The 15,091-nt window shown below is 48.0% G+C and overlaps 1 protein-coding gene across 1 annotated transcript; it reads left to right on the forward strand.

Annotated features, from left to right (window-relative positions):
* Window positions 1-5,516: 5,516 nt before the first annotated feature.
* CHGB (chromogranin B) lies at window positions 5,517-14,504 on the forward strand. The gene is made up of 5 exons (XM_058802141.1): window positions 5,517-5,705; window positions 9,270-9,313; window positions 10,528-10,621; window positions 11,384-13,050; window positions 14,149-14,504. Exons 1-5 carry the CDS (start codon window positions 5,657-5,659, stop codon window positions 14,230-14,232), a joined length of 1,938 nt encoding a protein of 645 aa, XP_058658124.1. The 5' UTR covers window positions 5,517-5,656; the 3' UTR covers window positions 14,233-14,504.
* The last annotated feature ends 587 nt before the right edge of the window (window positions 14,505-15,091 follow it).

Here is a 15,091-nt window from a genome sequence, read left to right on the forward strand (position 1 = left end):
CTGAGTGCCACATGATAAAGGTGTGAGTGCAGGCAAGTGCCAGGGCTGGGTTCTGTCTCTGGGACTGTTCATGCTGCTTGTCTGGTGTTCCAGAATAGCCTGCTTGCACGTGAATTAGTAGGGAAGAAAGTCCTTCTGGCATGAGGAGACAGAGTGCTGTTTTGAGGGCTGGGGGAGGCTTTCCAAAGGCAGCAGTGCATTAGGCTGAAAATGCAAGGTGTGCTGGACAAGCATCAGACTGATTCCTGTGCCCTTCCTCCTGTTCCCTTTCCCATGGGGTGATTCTGCAGCTGATTTTTCCCAAAAAAAATCAGGCTCAGTGTGCCTCATCTGAGTGCTGGCAAAGCCACCCACTGTGGCTTGGTCTTTCTTACATCCAGGGTAGCAGAATCTCTTTTCCTGTTTGGATCACATTCCCACCATCAGGGTTACTAGACAAATTTACACAGATGGAGCATCTTCCTGCTATTTTCATTTCCCAAGGCTGCCTTTAAGTTTAAGCCTTTTAAGGTTTTTTGATAAGCACACAGCATTTCACACAAAGGGCCTAAAAGTCTTAAAATCGGGGTATGCAAAAGGAAAAGGATATTCTAAGGGGAAAAGATGCTACCAAAATATTCTCCTGCATTTTGCAGGTTGTGCTCTCTCTTTCCTAGGCTTTTTTTGCAATTGGGTTTTGTTCTTTGTGCCAGTGGCGATTCAGAAAAAGGTGATGGAAAATTTCTTGAGGGATTCCTTTTGCTGTGCAAATACTGCTGTCATAAAATAGATCTCTCAACTCTGTGTTTTCAGTCTGCAATTATCTGCAAGAGCATAATTGGATTATTTTTTTAGCACATACATTGTTCAGTAATAAAAACTTTACTCTGAAATCATTACAGTCTATTGCAGAAATCTATATGTTTTTATGCTCCAAAATGGAAATTTGCCTCTGAAATTTCCATGACACTATCAAGCACAGAACAGTATTGTTCTTACCAAACAGAACCCTTGCTGAGAGTCAAAGTGCTATAAATATTTAAAGAAATTAATTACTAAATAAGCCAGAGTAGTGCCCCAGTCTTTAAATATTAAATGGAACATGCACAGTTGACAAAAAGCAGGCAGAAACACTGAATGGGGAAATTTAATGGCCTAAATGTAATTATTTGCAGTGCAAAGGCAACTAATAAAGTAATTTTTGCTTAATGACAAGCAGTACTCAAAATACAAAGGCTTAAGTGTCCACATTTTGCTTGCTGAAAGAAATTTCTATCCTGTTTTTTATTCTCCTACAGAAGCCTCAAAGTTTACCAAGGAGGTTAATTACCCAGTGTGAGTGGAAAAAGGGCAGGGGGCATTGGCAGGGGTTGTTTCATGAAGGGTTTTCTTTGGGGCAGCACCTGGGTGTGCAGCTCAGCTGTGCCCAGCCTGCAGGGAGAGATGCTCCAGCTGCTCTCTGAGCATCAACTGCCTGAGAACTGCTGTCCTGCAGTGATGCTAATCCTCCAAAAGGCAGCCCAGAGAGATGTGGGGCAGCTTTTGGGCGCTGTTATTGTCCAGGACTCCTGTCTGGTCAGGGGGTGTTGGGTGCCCTCACTTTCCCCCTGGCAGAGGAGGAGGCACCCAGGGCTGCAGAGGTTGCTTCTGTTGTCAGCAAGGCAATTTGATGACAGCTGAGGCTGGGAGAAGGTTTAGTCATAGCCCAATTTATAAAGCCATGAGCAATCATGTCAGGGCTGCTTGTGCCCCTGCTCAGATCCAAAAGCTGCATCTTATCTTGATGGCCAGTTTCTCTGGAGTGGTCACTTTGGACTTGGAGTCCAGCACATCATTTTTGGACAGACAATCAGGTGAGGAGTGGCAGCTCAGAAAAAATGAAGTCTTGTGACTAAAAATGCCAATGGTGCTCACATTATTAGGCAAATTCCAACTTTCTCTTCTAGGAGGAAATGTGCCTGTTGGTTCCCATCAGTGTCATCTGTCCCATGGAGACATTTACCTGTGGAATTGCAGGAGCTCACTTGCATTTCCTGCCTGGAGCAAGCAATGCCAGCAAGTTGCTAACTAGGGAAGGAGCTAGGAAGTGGCACTTCATGCTGACTGCAGTATGGAAAAATTGCCCCTAGGCTCCAAAGTATTTTCCCCTTCCCTTTCCCTTTCCCTTTCCTTTCCTCCCCTCCTTCCTTTCCTCCTATCTATCTATCTATCTATCTATCTATCTATCTATCTATCTATCTATCTATCTATCTATCATCTATCTGTCTATCTATCATTTAAAACTTATTTTTGTATTGCAGCACAATCCAGTTTTCTGCCATCTGATCTAACAGAGAGAAGGATGACTGGGGAGGAAGAGAGGTGTGTGAGCAGTATATGGGAAAATGTTCTGTGGAAAACCTGGGATGTTGGATAAATGGTTGTGTTTATACTTGGTCTTCCCTGTCTCACCTCTGTTTTGTCCTTGGCTTTGTTTTGGGTTTGGTGGTTTCTTTTCTTTCATTCTGCAGCCTGTGAGTGTATCCAGAAGCCCTGAGGACTTCTATCAGGTAGCACAGGGCTTTTTCCAGAGGACCACACCAGGGTCTGTACATGTGTTTTTCATACCACTCAATAGTTATGACATCCCTTGTAGGCTTATTTTAAACCTCTTTTCAGTTAGGCCATACAATATTTGACCTCATTTCTGTGGAATAGATACATCACTGAAAAACAGGAGCTAGAAGGGTCCTGCATGGAAAAGAAGAGGGTTACAAGTGAAGAAAATTTGTTTTTTTAAGAATACTAAGAAAGACAATTCAGGAAGAGTTGGACTGAACTTTTAAGGTTCTCAAGCAAAAATACTTTGGATTTTTAATGAAGAAAGTCTTTTGACACTAAAGACTGGAAGTCAGTTTCTAGCAGCTTTTTCTGCACTGCCTAAGTGTATTGGCATGAATAAAACCCACAGTGTGAGGTGCTATATAAATACAGAAAACTAAAAAAAGATATTTGCCCATGCTGCAGAAATCACCCATCTGTACCACACAGGGTCTCAGCTGCAGCTCAGCTTGCTGGGCACTGGTACCATGTGCTAAGGCCACAGGTGGTGACAGTCCTGTTCTACTTTTGTGCAAGAAGGACCCAAAAATGTGTCAGCTGTGCAGCTCCACCATCCCTTATGTTACAATGAGCATTGCATATGGCAAGGTTTCTGAAAGGATTTTGGTTCTGTTAGGGAAGCTGCATAGATGGTGGCCTTTAGGTGCAATTGTCTTTCTCCAGACCCATCCTCTCAGCACCTCCTGAATGAAAGAAATGAGTTTGTTCATGAAATGGGCTGCAGTATTTTAATGCCATGAAAACTAATTGGCATGTAAGAATGAAGATAATCCCCACTAGCACACCTAATTAGAAGAGCAATCCTCATTTTCCTCATGCAGTCTCCTCTCAATTTAGAAGGAGCTCAGGCACAGAAATTGCTTGTCATCCTTTGAAGTTTCAGCTTCTAGCATGAGCCAAATGTGTAATTTTCTAAAGCATTTGTATTTGAGAGAATCCCACAGGATAAATAGTGTTTATTCATAGAGCAGTAGATTGTCACAACATTGCCAGGCGTGGATGTCACTGCAGTCAGAGTACTGACACATCTGAGAAAGGAGGTTGGGGTGTGCCACTCACAGTGATCAAATGAAATGTGCCTTTGCCTGCAGTAATCCTGATTTAGTGCAGTCACAGCTCTCTCCTGATCTGCAGAGAAACTCACCCCAGCTGATACCTGGCTGTAAAAGTCCACGTGAAGTGACACTGCTTTGAGAACAGAGGCTGACTTAATTAATTAACTGTGGGCAAGATGCTTGGATGCTCTGGTTTTCCAGTGCTGGCAGAAGAGTCTGTGGGATCCTGTTTTGGAATCCTACCCTGAAGACAGAGTTGGATATACTCCACTTCTGTCCCTACTCCTGTCACAGGCCTCCTACAACATTTGCAAATCTTTGTCACCTTGAACCTCATCAAATCTGAAGGTGTGAAGGTGCTCCCATGCAGACCCTGATGTAACTGATGGCAAAACATGCTATTTATATGCCTGCAGAAGCAGAGAATACATAAAAGGCAAATGCTTCACTTAAAATTCTTTCTCACGAGCAGCTGAAGAGGTTGAGGCCAATCTGAATCCTCACACAGACAGAGGAGGATAAGGGGGCCTTGGAGCCAGGGAAATTTGTCAGTCTTTTGAAACAGGCTCTTGACTTCCCAAAGCCAAGACTGGAGATTCCCAAAGAAGCAGCTGCCTGTGGGGATGGGGCTGGCATAGGCAGTACATAGCATGCAGGAGGGACATTGGGAGGTGTTGCAGGTGGTTTGTCTTCCATGGCCTGGTGACTGGGTTGTGTTACTTTGCAGAAATTGCAAACTGAATGCAAGGTGAGCAAGGTGTCTCCTCCTGGCTGTCTCCTGAAGCAGGCTTCAAATGGAGCTGGAATTCTGCTTCCTGCTGGTGAGTTGGTTTGGAGCACTGTGCTTGTGTGCTGTTTTCTGTCTCTAAAGGCTGCGTGGCTGTAGCAGCCTGCCATTGTTAATGGACAATAGAATGGCACGGGATGATAACAGAGGGAACTGCCAGCTTGGTGCACTGATCCATTGTCCTCCAGGAACACTGGCAGTTAGAGGGCCATCTGCTTGGCTCTGGAGACAAACAAAAAAGAAAGCTGTAAATACACCTAAAATTGGAGATGACCCTCTGAGGGTTAATGAAAACCAAAAGGAGTTCTGGTCTTTGCCTGGCTCTGAAGGGAACCGGGTGGAACATTCAGACTTCCTCGTTTTAACTTGTCATTTAAGCTTTTTATTCCACTATGGACTAATTAGGACAGCAGGGGCTGTTAAAGGAAACCATGTAAAACTTGATCTCTGTATGCTTCCTCTGGCTTCCCAGAGCATCATCACAGTAAATAAGAGGCTTGCCTGTGGAGATGGATGCTGAGAGCAGTGATTTCCCTGGTAGAACTCTTGGGGAATACTGCTTGCCATTCCCTCCCCAGGGGCCATACGCTCTAGGATTGCTTCCCAGTCGGGGTCTGGGTGTACTGGATAAGGGGTGGGGGAGGCTGTGAGAGGAGGGAGCAATGAGGGGAGGGGAAGGGACAAAAACCTTGCAGGAGAAAAGGCTGCAGGAGCACCTGAAGAGGCTTTGATCGGAAAAGGGTGTGGAAGCGTGGCAGTGATTCCTTGTGGAAGCTGTTTCAGAGGGATGGGTTACCGCACCTCCTCCCTTCGGCATCCTCTGACGGTGGGAAAGACCTAAGGACGCTACCGCATCCTCCGAGCTGGAGAAGGAGGCAGGGAAGCCCCGCTTTCCCCTTTGCTGGGGCAGGGCTGTACGGGGGTCTTGGAAGTGTTGGTCGGGGATATCGGGCAGGGCGGCTGCGGTGGTTACCGGGGAAGGGAAAGCGAGCTCGGCTTGCCCAGCCTGTGAGAAAGTTGGAGAGGAGAGGAGAGGAGAGGAGAGGAGAGGAGAGGAGAGGAGAGGAGAGGAGAGGAGAGGAGAGGAGAGGAGAGGAGAGGAGAGGAGAGCGGGGGCGGCACCGCCGGGGGCTCGCAGTGACGCAGCTCCGGCGGGGCCCCCCGCCCGCTCCTCCGCCCCCGCTCCCCTTTTAAACCGCGCCGGAGCCGCCGAGCGCAGCCGAGCCGTGCCGAGATGGGGCCGCCGGCGCTGCTCGCCCTCCTGGCGGCCGCCGCCCTGGCAGGTGAGCGGGGACGGGGAGAGCGCTGGGAAGGGCGGGGAGCGGCGGAAGGATGGATGGATGGATGGACGGACGGACGGGCTGGCTGGCTGGCTGGCTGGCTCCGGGGAGGCGGCGGTGGGTGCAGGACCCGCAGCCCGGAGTCGCCCCTCGGGAAGGGGCGGCGGGGATGGCGCTGAGCGAGAGCTCTCCGCCTGCTCCGCCTTTATTTTTATCTTTGCACAAAGACTTCTCGGTGCCGCTTCGTTCCAGCGGTGCTGCTGGGCTTGTGCCAGCCGGTGCTGGATGCCGGGAGGTGGTGGCAAAGTAGCGGCTCTGCGGGTTTAACTAACAGGGGTTTTAATTTTTTTGCACGCGGCATTAAATACAAAAACTGCACGGTGAAATGAACCTTAAACACAATAGAATGAGGTGGTGACTTGGCTCTGTAGTGTTTTATGCGTACTTACATCATTGGTTGAAAGAGTCGGTGTCATTCTGGGTTGAGTATTTTTGGCTTTAGGTCTGTTAGAAGTCTCCACGCTTCTGGGACTTGCACAGAGACTGTGAGGAAGTTGGCTGCCTTCAAGTGCTTTTATTGAAATCAAAGAGGGAGGGTGGGGTACGGAGGGGAAGAGACCCCAGCACAGAGAAGCTCACACACTTATACCGTAGATTCTATGGGGGTTTGTTACCAAATGTTTTTTCCTGTTTATCAAAGTACCTGATCAAACAGATCAGGTACTTTACATCCTTTGTGGCTGTTGTGCTTTCAAATGTTGAACTGGTTAGACATTAACTTCAAGAACTTTCTAGTGCTCCTGCAAATCAATATGCCTAAATTTCAGTGATCCTGCCTAGGAAGACACTGTGACATTTTGGTGAGGAATGACACTGCACTGAGTCATCTGTGCTGATGAAACAAAGCCATGTGGGGATTTCATCAGGGACCCACCTGAAGATCTGTTCTAATCTTGGAGATGCAAGCAAAAACCTTGTGAATTTGTCCTGCATTTATCATTTCTCATGATATTCATCAACTCTCAGCACTTAGGCAAAATCAGATAATCTGATCACAACTGCCTGGGCAGAGCTGGTTCAGGAGGGTAAAGCAGAGCCAGAGCCAGCTGTGCTCCGTGGGGCTGTGGTTTGTTTCTTGCTGTGTGTTCAGGTGCAAGGTTTCCATGCTGGCACATGCTCTGCTCTGGAGCCCTGCTGTGCCCCTGCAAGGCCATGGGTGGGTGTCCTGCTGCCTGAGCCCTGTCCCTGTCAGGGTGGTGGCCTCACCCCTCCTGGGCACACCTGGGGACGATGGCAGCCGTGTTGGCCAGCACCTTCGGGTGGCAGGTGACACTGCCAGCACTGGGTAAAGTGGGGCACTGCTGGCTCCCCACTGCCTTCCTGGCTCATCCCTGGCAGAGCAGCTGCCTCAGGGAGTTATTTCAGGCTCTGGCATGGATTGGAGCCTCATCCTGTTTCTCCAGACAGGTTAATATGAGGTTTGTCTAATACCATTTGGTTCTCCTAACATTGTTATGATGCTCCCTCTTTGTTCATGCTGCCTTTCACTGTTAACCAAGCTCTTGGGAGCTTTTGAATGACAGCAAAGACAGTGGGTACAATCTGACTTTGTCTTCCTGTGCCACTGACAGCACTCAGGGAGTGGCCTGAAGGAGGAAAAGATGTCCAGGAGTTTTTCTGCTCTGTCCTTTATCCCATCCTGGGTGTCACTCACAGGAGATGTGCCGTGGCTGCATCACTCAAAGGATAAAATCAGTGCTTGCCCTGGAGCCTGTCAGATTTTCACAGGGGCTGGAGGAGCAGAGGAGCCTCCCCAGAAAGAGCTCATGAAGGGGCTCATACCTGTGAGTGGAGCCTGGGGATGTAATAGCAACATCCCCAACACCTGTGGGACTGAGAGAATGTCTTTTTAAGACTAACACTTGTTTTGGTGGGAGGGCTTTGTCTCCTGCCTGCAGCAGCCTGGCAGTCATTTGCATACTGGGTTAGTGAAGGAGCTGGAGCCGCCTCAGGCAGCTCTGAACGCCGGAGCTGGGGGAGAGGCTTGGCTCTGAGCAGCACCATCCCCTCACACACCACCTGCCACTCTGGGGGAGGCAGGCAGTGCTATTTTGGGGGAATCCCTGCTGTGCTGTCCTTGTGTGGGTTCCCTTCTCTGATGGCACTTGTATAGGCAGGGAAGGGCTGGGGGCTGGAGAAGCACATCCCTGCATGTGTGTTTGGGGGAGAGCACAGAAATATCAGTTATTAGTGTATGATGCTCAGCTATTACACTCTGAGTCAGTGTATCCAGGGGATGTCTGCTTCCTCTGCCAGCACAGAGAATAAAAAGGTTGTGTTCTTTAAATAGTGCAGAGCTACGTGATCCTGCCTTCCTTGGGACAGTGCTCGTTCTCCTGATGCTGAGAGGTAAAACTGACCTCCTTTACTTCCATGATGTGCTGTGTGCTCATCTGTTTCAGGAGGTCTCTCACTGACCCAGACAGTGTGACAGTGTTAGGACTCTGTGACCTGTGTGAGGACTTTAGGGCTGCACCTCAAGCTGTGTGTCTGTGTGTGTGTGCTGTGATTCTGCACCTTGGGAGGCCTGCACAGCCAGGATTCAACAGGCCCTGCTTCCACACACTACTGTGAGTGGCACAGGGGCTTAACCTCATTCCTGGAAATCTCCAGGTGCATGGGAATTGACTCAGCTCATTAATAACACACAGCACATTTATAACACACAGTTCATTAATAACACACAGCAGCCAAGCTCATTAACCAGCTGGAGCCATTGCAGCAGTGATGGCAAAACCAGGCAGCACAGAGGTTTTATGGGCAGTCGCTTCTTTCCAAAAGCAAATTCCTTGGCCCAGGTACAGTAGAACTGGTGTAAGGAGGTGTGAGTTATCCCACATGTCCCCAGGGCACAGAGGGTGAGGGATGGGTTGTACTGCTTCCTTCCAGAGTGGTTTTCCACTGAGATTTGAGGGGGTTTTGCTTATTTCTTGGAATGATAATGGATCACTCAGAGAATGGAAATTTTCCTGTCTCTTCTGGCTCACTCCATCCTTGCAGGAGACACCTCCAAGTGAGACAACATTTCTCCAGCAGGACTGGGACAGTAGCTGCTTTAAAGTCTTAAAGAATGGTCTGCTGTTGGCAAGGGGAGCACCTAGAGCTTCTCTAAGAAGCCAAAAGATTCTTGGGGTGCAAACAGGCCTTGCTTGTTGGGTTTGATTTATTTTTTTTAACAGGTGCAGCTACATAAGAACCTGGTTTGAAGTAAAGTTCCATTTTGGAATTTGAACGTGGCTTTCTTTGGTGTTGCATTTTTTGTGGGTGGGATTATTCTTGGTGTATATTATTTTAGTGCTACAAGTGTTACCATGCCTCTTCTCTCCTGCTATGCCTCAATTTTAGGTGGCTTTTCCATCCAAATAAGGAAAGATTTCATGTGGAATGTGCCTGGTTTAGTTGGCTGCCAACCCAAAACCCAAGCTGCCCCATCAGACCCATTTGACTGAGGACTCCTGTCAGTGATGCTTGTGTTGATGAATCTCTAATAATTGGTTTTTCTTCCAGGTGCCAGCACAGTTCCAGTGGAAAAAGACCATACTGAAGAAATGGTGAGTAGCTGCTTGTCAAACCAACCCCAGAAAATACCAGTGATGTGTTCTCCGTTTCTTTAAACTCTCAGGACAATGCTTCATTTTTTTCCTAAGGGTAAATTTTTAAAAAAGCAGATGGCTGGTGTGGAACTCAAGTGCCTTTAGCTGCCAGGAGATGCCTGCCTGCACCTCAGTGTGTTTGGTGGAAATGGGAGCTGCCTCTTGTGTCAGTGTGGTACTTGTGAAGCTCTGCATTGTACAGCTGCTTGAAAAGTGATCTGAAATGTTGCACAGTACATGTTATTGTACTGACAGCTTTGGGGAAAGATGAAATACCTACAGTTACCTACTGTGTTACAGACTCACTGCTGTAGTCCTTCCTCTCCTTCTGTGGAAAGAAATCTCCCCCTGTGTGATTAAATAAATGCCATCAGCTGCTCCCAGAGCTGACACCAGACCCTCTGCACTGGTTGTTGCTGTGATCATTTAGATCAGCAAACACCTGGTAATAACCAGAAATTGTTAAAAGACAAATGGCTCTGTAAATGTTTCATTGTCTCCTCCCAGTCATCCCCACAGATTGTACCCCCACAAACAGGAGCACTTGTTCTCACCATCAACTTCAGCACCTGAAAATCATTTTCTACAGAGGACATACTTTGGTAGTGCTTAGAATTAGAGCACATTGTGTGACTTTCCTAAATCAATCAATTTTCTCTGCTTCCAGACAGCCCAGTTGAATGTTCAGTGCCAAAGACCAGGCAGGACTCAGAGCACACACAGGTGGAAAGGTGTGGAGTGTGTCCCTGACAGAGGACAGGGAGGTGTTTTAGTGTATTGGCAGTCCAGACTGCCTGTGCAGCATCCTCATATGGGCAGATCCTACAGGATAATCCTCATCCTTTGAATGTGTGTTGTGCCTGTTTATTTTATAGGGTGTGTTACCACGTGTTGTTTGACTTTCCTTTGTACTGAGTAGGTTATTTAATATTTTAAAAGGTACAAAAGAAGCCCCTTAGCTCTGCAAACAAAAGGGGAGATAAAAAGACCTCTCTGTTCTCTTCCTGCTGGTACAGGAGTGAGGGGCAGAGCCCAAATGTACAGGATTACTCAAAACTCATTAATAATAACAGCCTGAACTGTCATCTCCAACAGGCTTTTCTACCAGCTGGGTCAGTAGTAAAGTTTCCATTTTTGCCATGATGATTTCTCTCCTGTTTTGTCTCCTCCAGGTGACGCGGTGCATTGTGGAGGTTCTGTCCAACGCTCTGTCTAAGCCCAATGCACCCCCCATTAATCCTGAATGCAAAGAAATCCTGAAGAAGAGTAAGTACAACGTTATCTGCACTCAGGAAAGGAGTTTGGTGCATGGTTTCTCTCTGGTGATGGAGCTGGTGAAACTGCTGCCTCCAAATTTCAGTGCTAGAATTCTGGTGTCCTTCTGTCTGTCTCTCTCAGAGAACAAACAGCCTGACCTGGGAATTCTCAGGGGTTCTTGCCTGACACTTGTGGCTCCCTCCTTGAACCACCTGGAGAGTCTGAGAGGACTTGACAAACTCTTTAGGTAGCCTGAGAAGATGAAGCATATCTATTGCAAAGCATCAGATTTCATTGACTTTTTTTCAGTCAATTAAAAAAAAAATTTTAAATTTGCTAAAAAGAATCCCTGGTGGTTTTGGGTAGCTTGAATAGATAGTTGTCTTTTTATTGTGAGTAAGCATCGGTGATGGGCCTGGTCTGGCATTCAAAGAACTGAACACAACTCCAGATCCCATTGTTTTTAATGGAAATGAGAGCTAGCTTGACTCAGTACTAAAAATGTGATCACAAAAAAAGCCAAAGAAGGAAATTTATTCTGGAAATTCCAGAGGAACTTGTAAAATGCCTAATTAAGTGGAGTTTAATTAGTTAGTTAATCCTTTTCCAGGCAAGCATACTAAATAGTGGCAAAGTAATGATTTTGAAAGCAGAATTAAGAAATCAGTTCTGTCCAAATTTCCTTAGTACTTTGAGAAGCCAGTCATGTCTTTGTAATAACACTTCAGCGGAGGGTTGGATTATTCCATGATGCTGCCTTTGTTCTTGTAGGTGATAAAAATGACAGAGAGAGAAGTGAAAACGCACAGCCTGAAGTGAGGCATCCCAAGGACCCAGCAGAGACTGAAAAACATCCTCCTGGGAGCATGGAGAAAGAACAGAGGCAGGCAGAAGAGGAATCTGAAAAGTATTTGGAAGGAGGTGATGAGGAGAAACTTGCTCATGAGGAAGGTAAAAGCGAGGAGGAGGAGGCTGGACACCACACACCTGCTCAGGATGAGACACTTCATGTGGAAGAAAAAAAGCACTACCAGGAAATTGGGAGAGAGGAGGAGAGGAATTACCACAGTGAGGAGGAAAGCAAAGAGGGGAAGTGTTGTGAGGATGTGGAGGCTGCTGTTGTCACCAAGAAGTCCCACTCTGAGGGCATGAGCGTGGATGAGTTCCGTGGTGGGAATGATCAGAGCCCCAGGGGCCGCTGGCACCTGGAGGAGGGAATGCAGAGCCCTTCCAAACAAATTCGGGAAGGTGAAGAGGGAGAGGAAGGAAGGAGTGAGAAATACCACCATGAGTCTCAGGAACGTGGGTTCTCCCACCAGCAGCAGCGTGAAGCATCTGAGGAGAGTGAAGAAAGAGAGGAGGGAAAGGAGCCCTTCAAAGGCAAAGGTTATCATGGGAGGCACAGGGGGGGTGACTCCAGTGAAGAGAAGAGGGGCCATGGTGGTGAGAGGGGGGAACCAGCAGGGGGATCACACCCGGGGGAGGCCAATCTCTGGGAGCAGTGGAAGCACCGACAGAAACATGAGGAAGAGTCTGAGGAGAAGGGTGGCTCTCCTGGCAGGCGTGGGCCCGAGGGGCTGCAGCAGGAGGGGCCTGCAGAGCAGGGCAGTGAGGAGCTCAGCTGGCAGGAGAGCAGGGACGAGGAAAACAAGAGGCACCACCACAGTGAGGAGAGCAGTGAGAAGTGGCACGAGGAGAGGAGGCAGCACAGTGGATCCCACCATCCTGGGGGCAGGATGCCCCTTACTGAGGGAAGCCAGGAGGAGCTGGCCAGGTACCTCAGCCAGGAGAGGCAGCGCCGTGTGGGAGGGAGAGCCCGCGGAGGGAACAGGCAACAGGAGGGGGCCCAGAAGGCTCGAGAGCACAAGGGCCAGGCCAGCAGGCACTACAGCACTGAGGACAGCCTGGAGGAGGAGGAGGTGGAAAAGAAGCATCACAGCAGTGACCAGGTTGAAAATGAAGAGGAGGAAAGGTTTGCAGAGAGAGAGGAGTACAGAGGCCATCTCCCCGCAGAGAAAGAGAAGAGAACTGCAGCATCCTACAGGCCGTTCTACCCACTGGTGTGGTGGAAAAGCCAGCACTTGGACAAGAGGGACAGTGCAGGGGAGCAGCTTCTGGAGGGCAGGGAGGAAGGCAGGCCTGCCCTGAGCGAGAAGAGCCTTTTCCCTGAGTACAATGACTACGAGTGGTGGTCAGAAAAGCAAATCCAGAGCGCTCTGAAGCACAGGCGCAGCGAGAAGAGGAATCCTGGCAAAGCGAACAGATACGATGTGGAAAGGCAGTACAACAAGATGGATCAACTTGCACAACTTCTCAACTACAGGAAGAAGTCAGCTGAACTCCCAGGGCTGTACAGCTCTGGAGAAGACCTGAAGAAGCGTCGGGTGGCTGGCAATGACAGAAGGAGCCTAAGCCAGAGGCCCCTGACAGAAGAGGAGGTAAGTGCGCAGCAGTTTCCCTGAAAAGCTGGGGGAAACACACTCCCAAATCCATTCTCAAGGCAAATGGGAAACTGCACAGAAAAACACAAAGATTAAGTCACAGTTAAGGTGTGAGTAGATCTTCAGTAATTTAAAAATCTGCTTTCTTTGAACAGCGGAACTTTGAATTTGCTGAACTACCCCAGGGCACAATCTGTGGGATAAAGACACAGCTCCTGTCTGCTGCAAGGCAGGAAGGGAAAGATTTTATTCCCCTTTGGGCCCTGCCTCTCCCTCGAGGCTCCACAGACTGACAAAACAAAGGTGCCATTGCAGCAGGAGCAGAGGGAAAACTGACAAGCACCACTTGGGCTGTCGGGTTGTTTAAAACACCGAGCTGCAAAGTGAGTTGGGTGTTCAGAGGGAAATCAGCTGCCCGTGGACTTCCCAGCTGGAATTGCAGAGCAGAACCTGCACTGCACTTCTAAGTCCAGTTCCTACGTGTAGTTCACATGTAGTGAATTCTCTTTATTTTGTTGGACTTCCTGTTCTGCTCCAGCATCCAGGAAAACTGATCCTACATCCATCAGTTAGCTCCCCTCAGGCACATCCTCCTGGTGTGTGTCAGTGTGTCTGTGCATTGCTCAGAGCTGCACACTGATTTATTTAACCAGGTGTGAATTGGTGTTAACGAGTCATCCCGGTGAAGGCTCGGTGCACAAAGCTTCTCCTGCTCTCTGAGGTGCCTGAGGATCTGTGCCCTCACTGCCCCTGTGCTGGCTGTGGGACCCGCAGGGACAGCAGCTGCAGCTGTGATATGGCTGGAGGCCACCTATGGATGGTAATGGTGAATTAAATCTACAAAGATGAGGCTGTAATTAGAGCCGGCTCTCACAATTAAAATTTTGATGCTTTCCCCAGCCCATGTTCAGTCCAAAGCAGGGAATTTCACCCATCTCCCAAGTCTTTGCTGCACTGCTGTTAACACCTGCTCTGCTCAGGGACAGGGAAGTGGCAGGACAGAATCTGCCTTGGAAATGGCCTTTCCTCTCCTTTCCCTGGAACAAAACATTTCCCAACGTTAACAACGATGTGTGAAACGCTCTGTTTTCCCAGGAGAAGCAGCTGGAAAACCTGGCCACCATGGATCTGGAGCTGCAGAGCATAGCAGAGAAGATCAACAGCCTCAGGAGAGGCTGAAGGTGTCCCGTGTTCTGTGGTAAAGTCACTGCCACTGGATTGTTGTTTGCCCCAAACCCAGGAAATCCTATTCCCTGTCCACTCTTGTGTAGTGATTTACACAGCTGAAAGTGTCTTTAATTTGCTGTTATGCTCCTGAGACCTGAATGGCATGAATTTTAGTAACATAACCTTTCATGTGGGCAGGTATTTTTAATATGCTTTTGGAGATAATTGTGTTAGTGTTCTTCAGGAATATATTTGTCTGAGTTTGCAATAATAAAAACCATTGATCTTGGACCAAACCTTCTCCTTGTTCATGTGGCTGCTGGGGTGATCTCAGTGAGCTGGTCAGGTGTGCAGATTGTGCACAGAACAGTGGTGCTCCAACACTCTTTTAAAAGTTACAAGGAGCCCATCTGTGCATTTCGTTTGCCACTTTGCATAAGCACGAGAGGGAACAAGGAATCTGAAATCTCAACAGTGATTTATTTCTTGTTTCCTTCCTCATTTTCACTGAATTTTACAAGGATTATGTCACATTTAAAAACTGGGATTCAGTGTTGACACTCTGTCAGTGTCACTACTGGTGAAATGGAGCCAGTTTGGCCGTGACCCAAATTAACTCCTCAACATTGTTTATTTCTCACACTGCTCTATTATGCAAATATGTTTTTCCCATGTCATTGTTTTTTATTGTCACAGTATCTAGGATAAGCAGCTGTCTACAATGAAGAGATGGTGAAATCTATCATCCTCTCCTTTTATGAGTTGTTCACATGAGGAGGAGAAGAAAAGGGAAGAGAAACTTCCCAAAAAGTAGAAAAACAACACTGGGAAGTTTACAAAAAGCAGAGGTAGATAAAACCTGAAGATGTAG

The sequence above is a fragment of the Ammospiza caudacuta genome, chromosome 3, assembly GCF_027887145.1.
Source record: "Ammospiza caudacuta isolate bAmmCau1 chromosome 3, bAmmCau1.pri, whole genome shotgun sequence".
Taxonomy (NCBI): Eukaryota; Metazoa; Chordata; class Aves; order Passeriformes; family Passerellidae; genus Ammospiza; species Ammospiza caudacuta.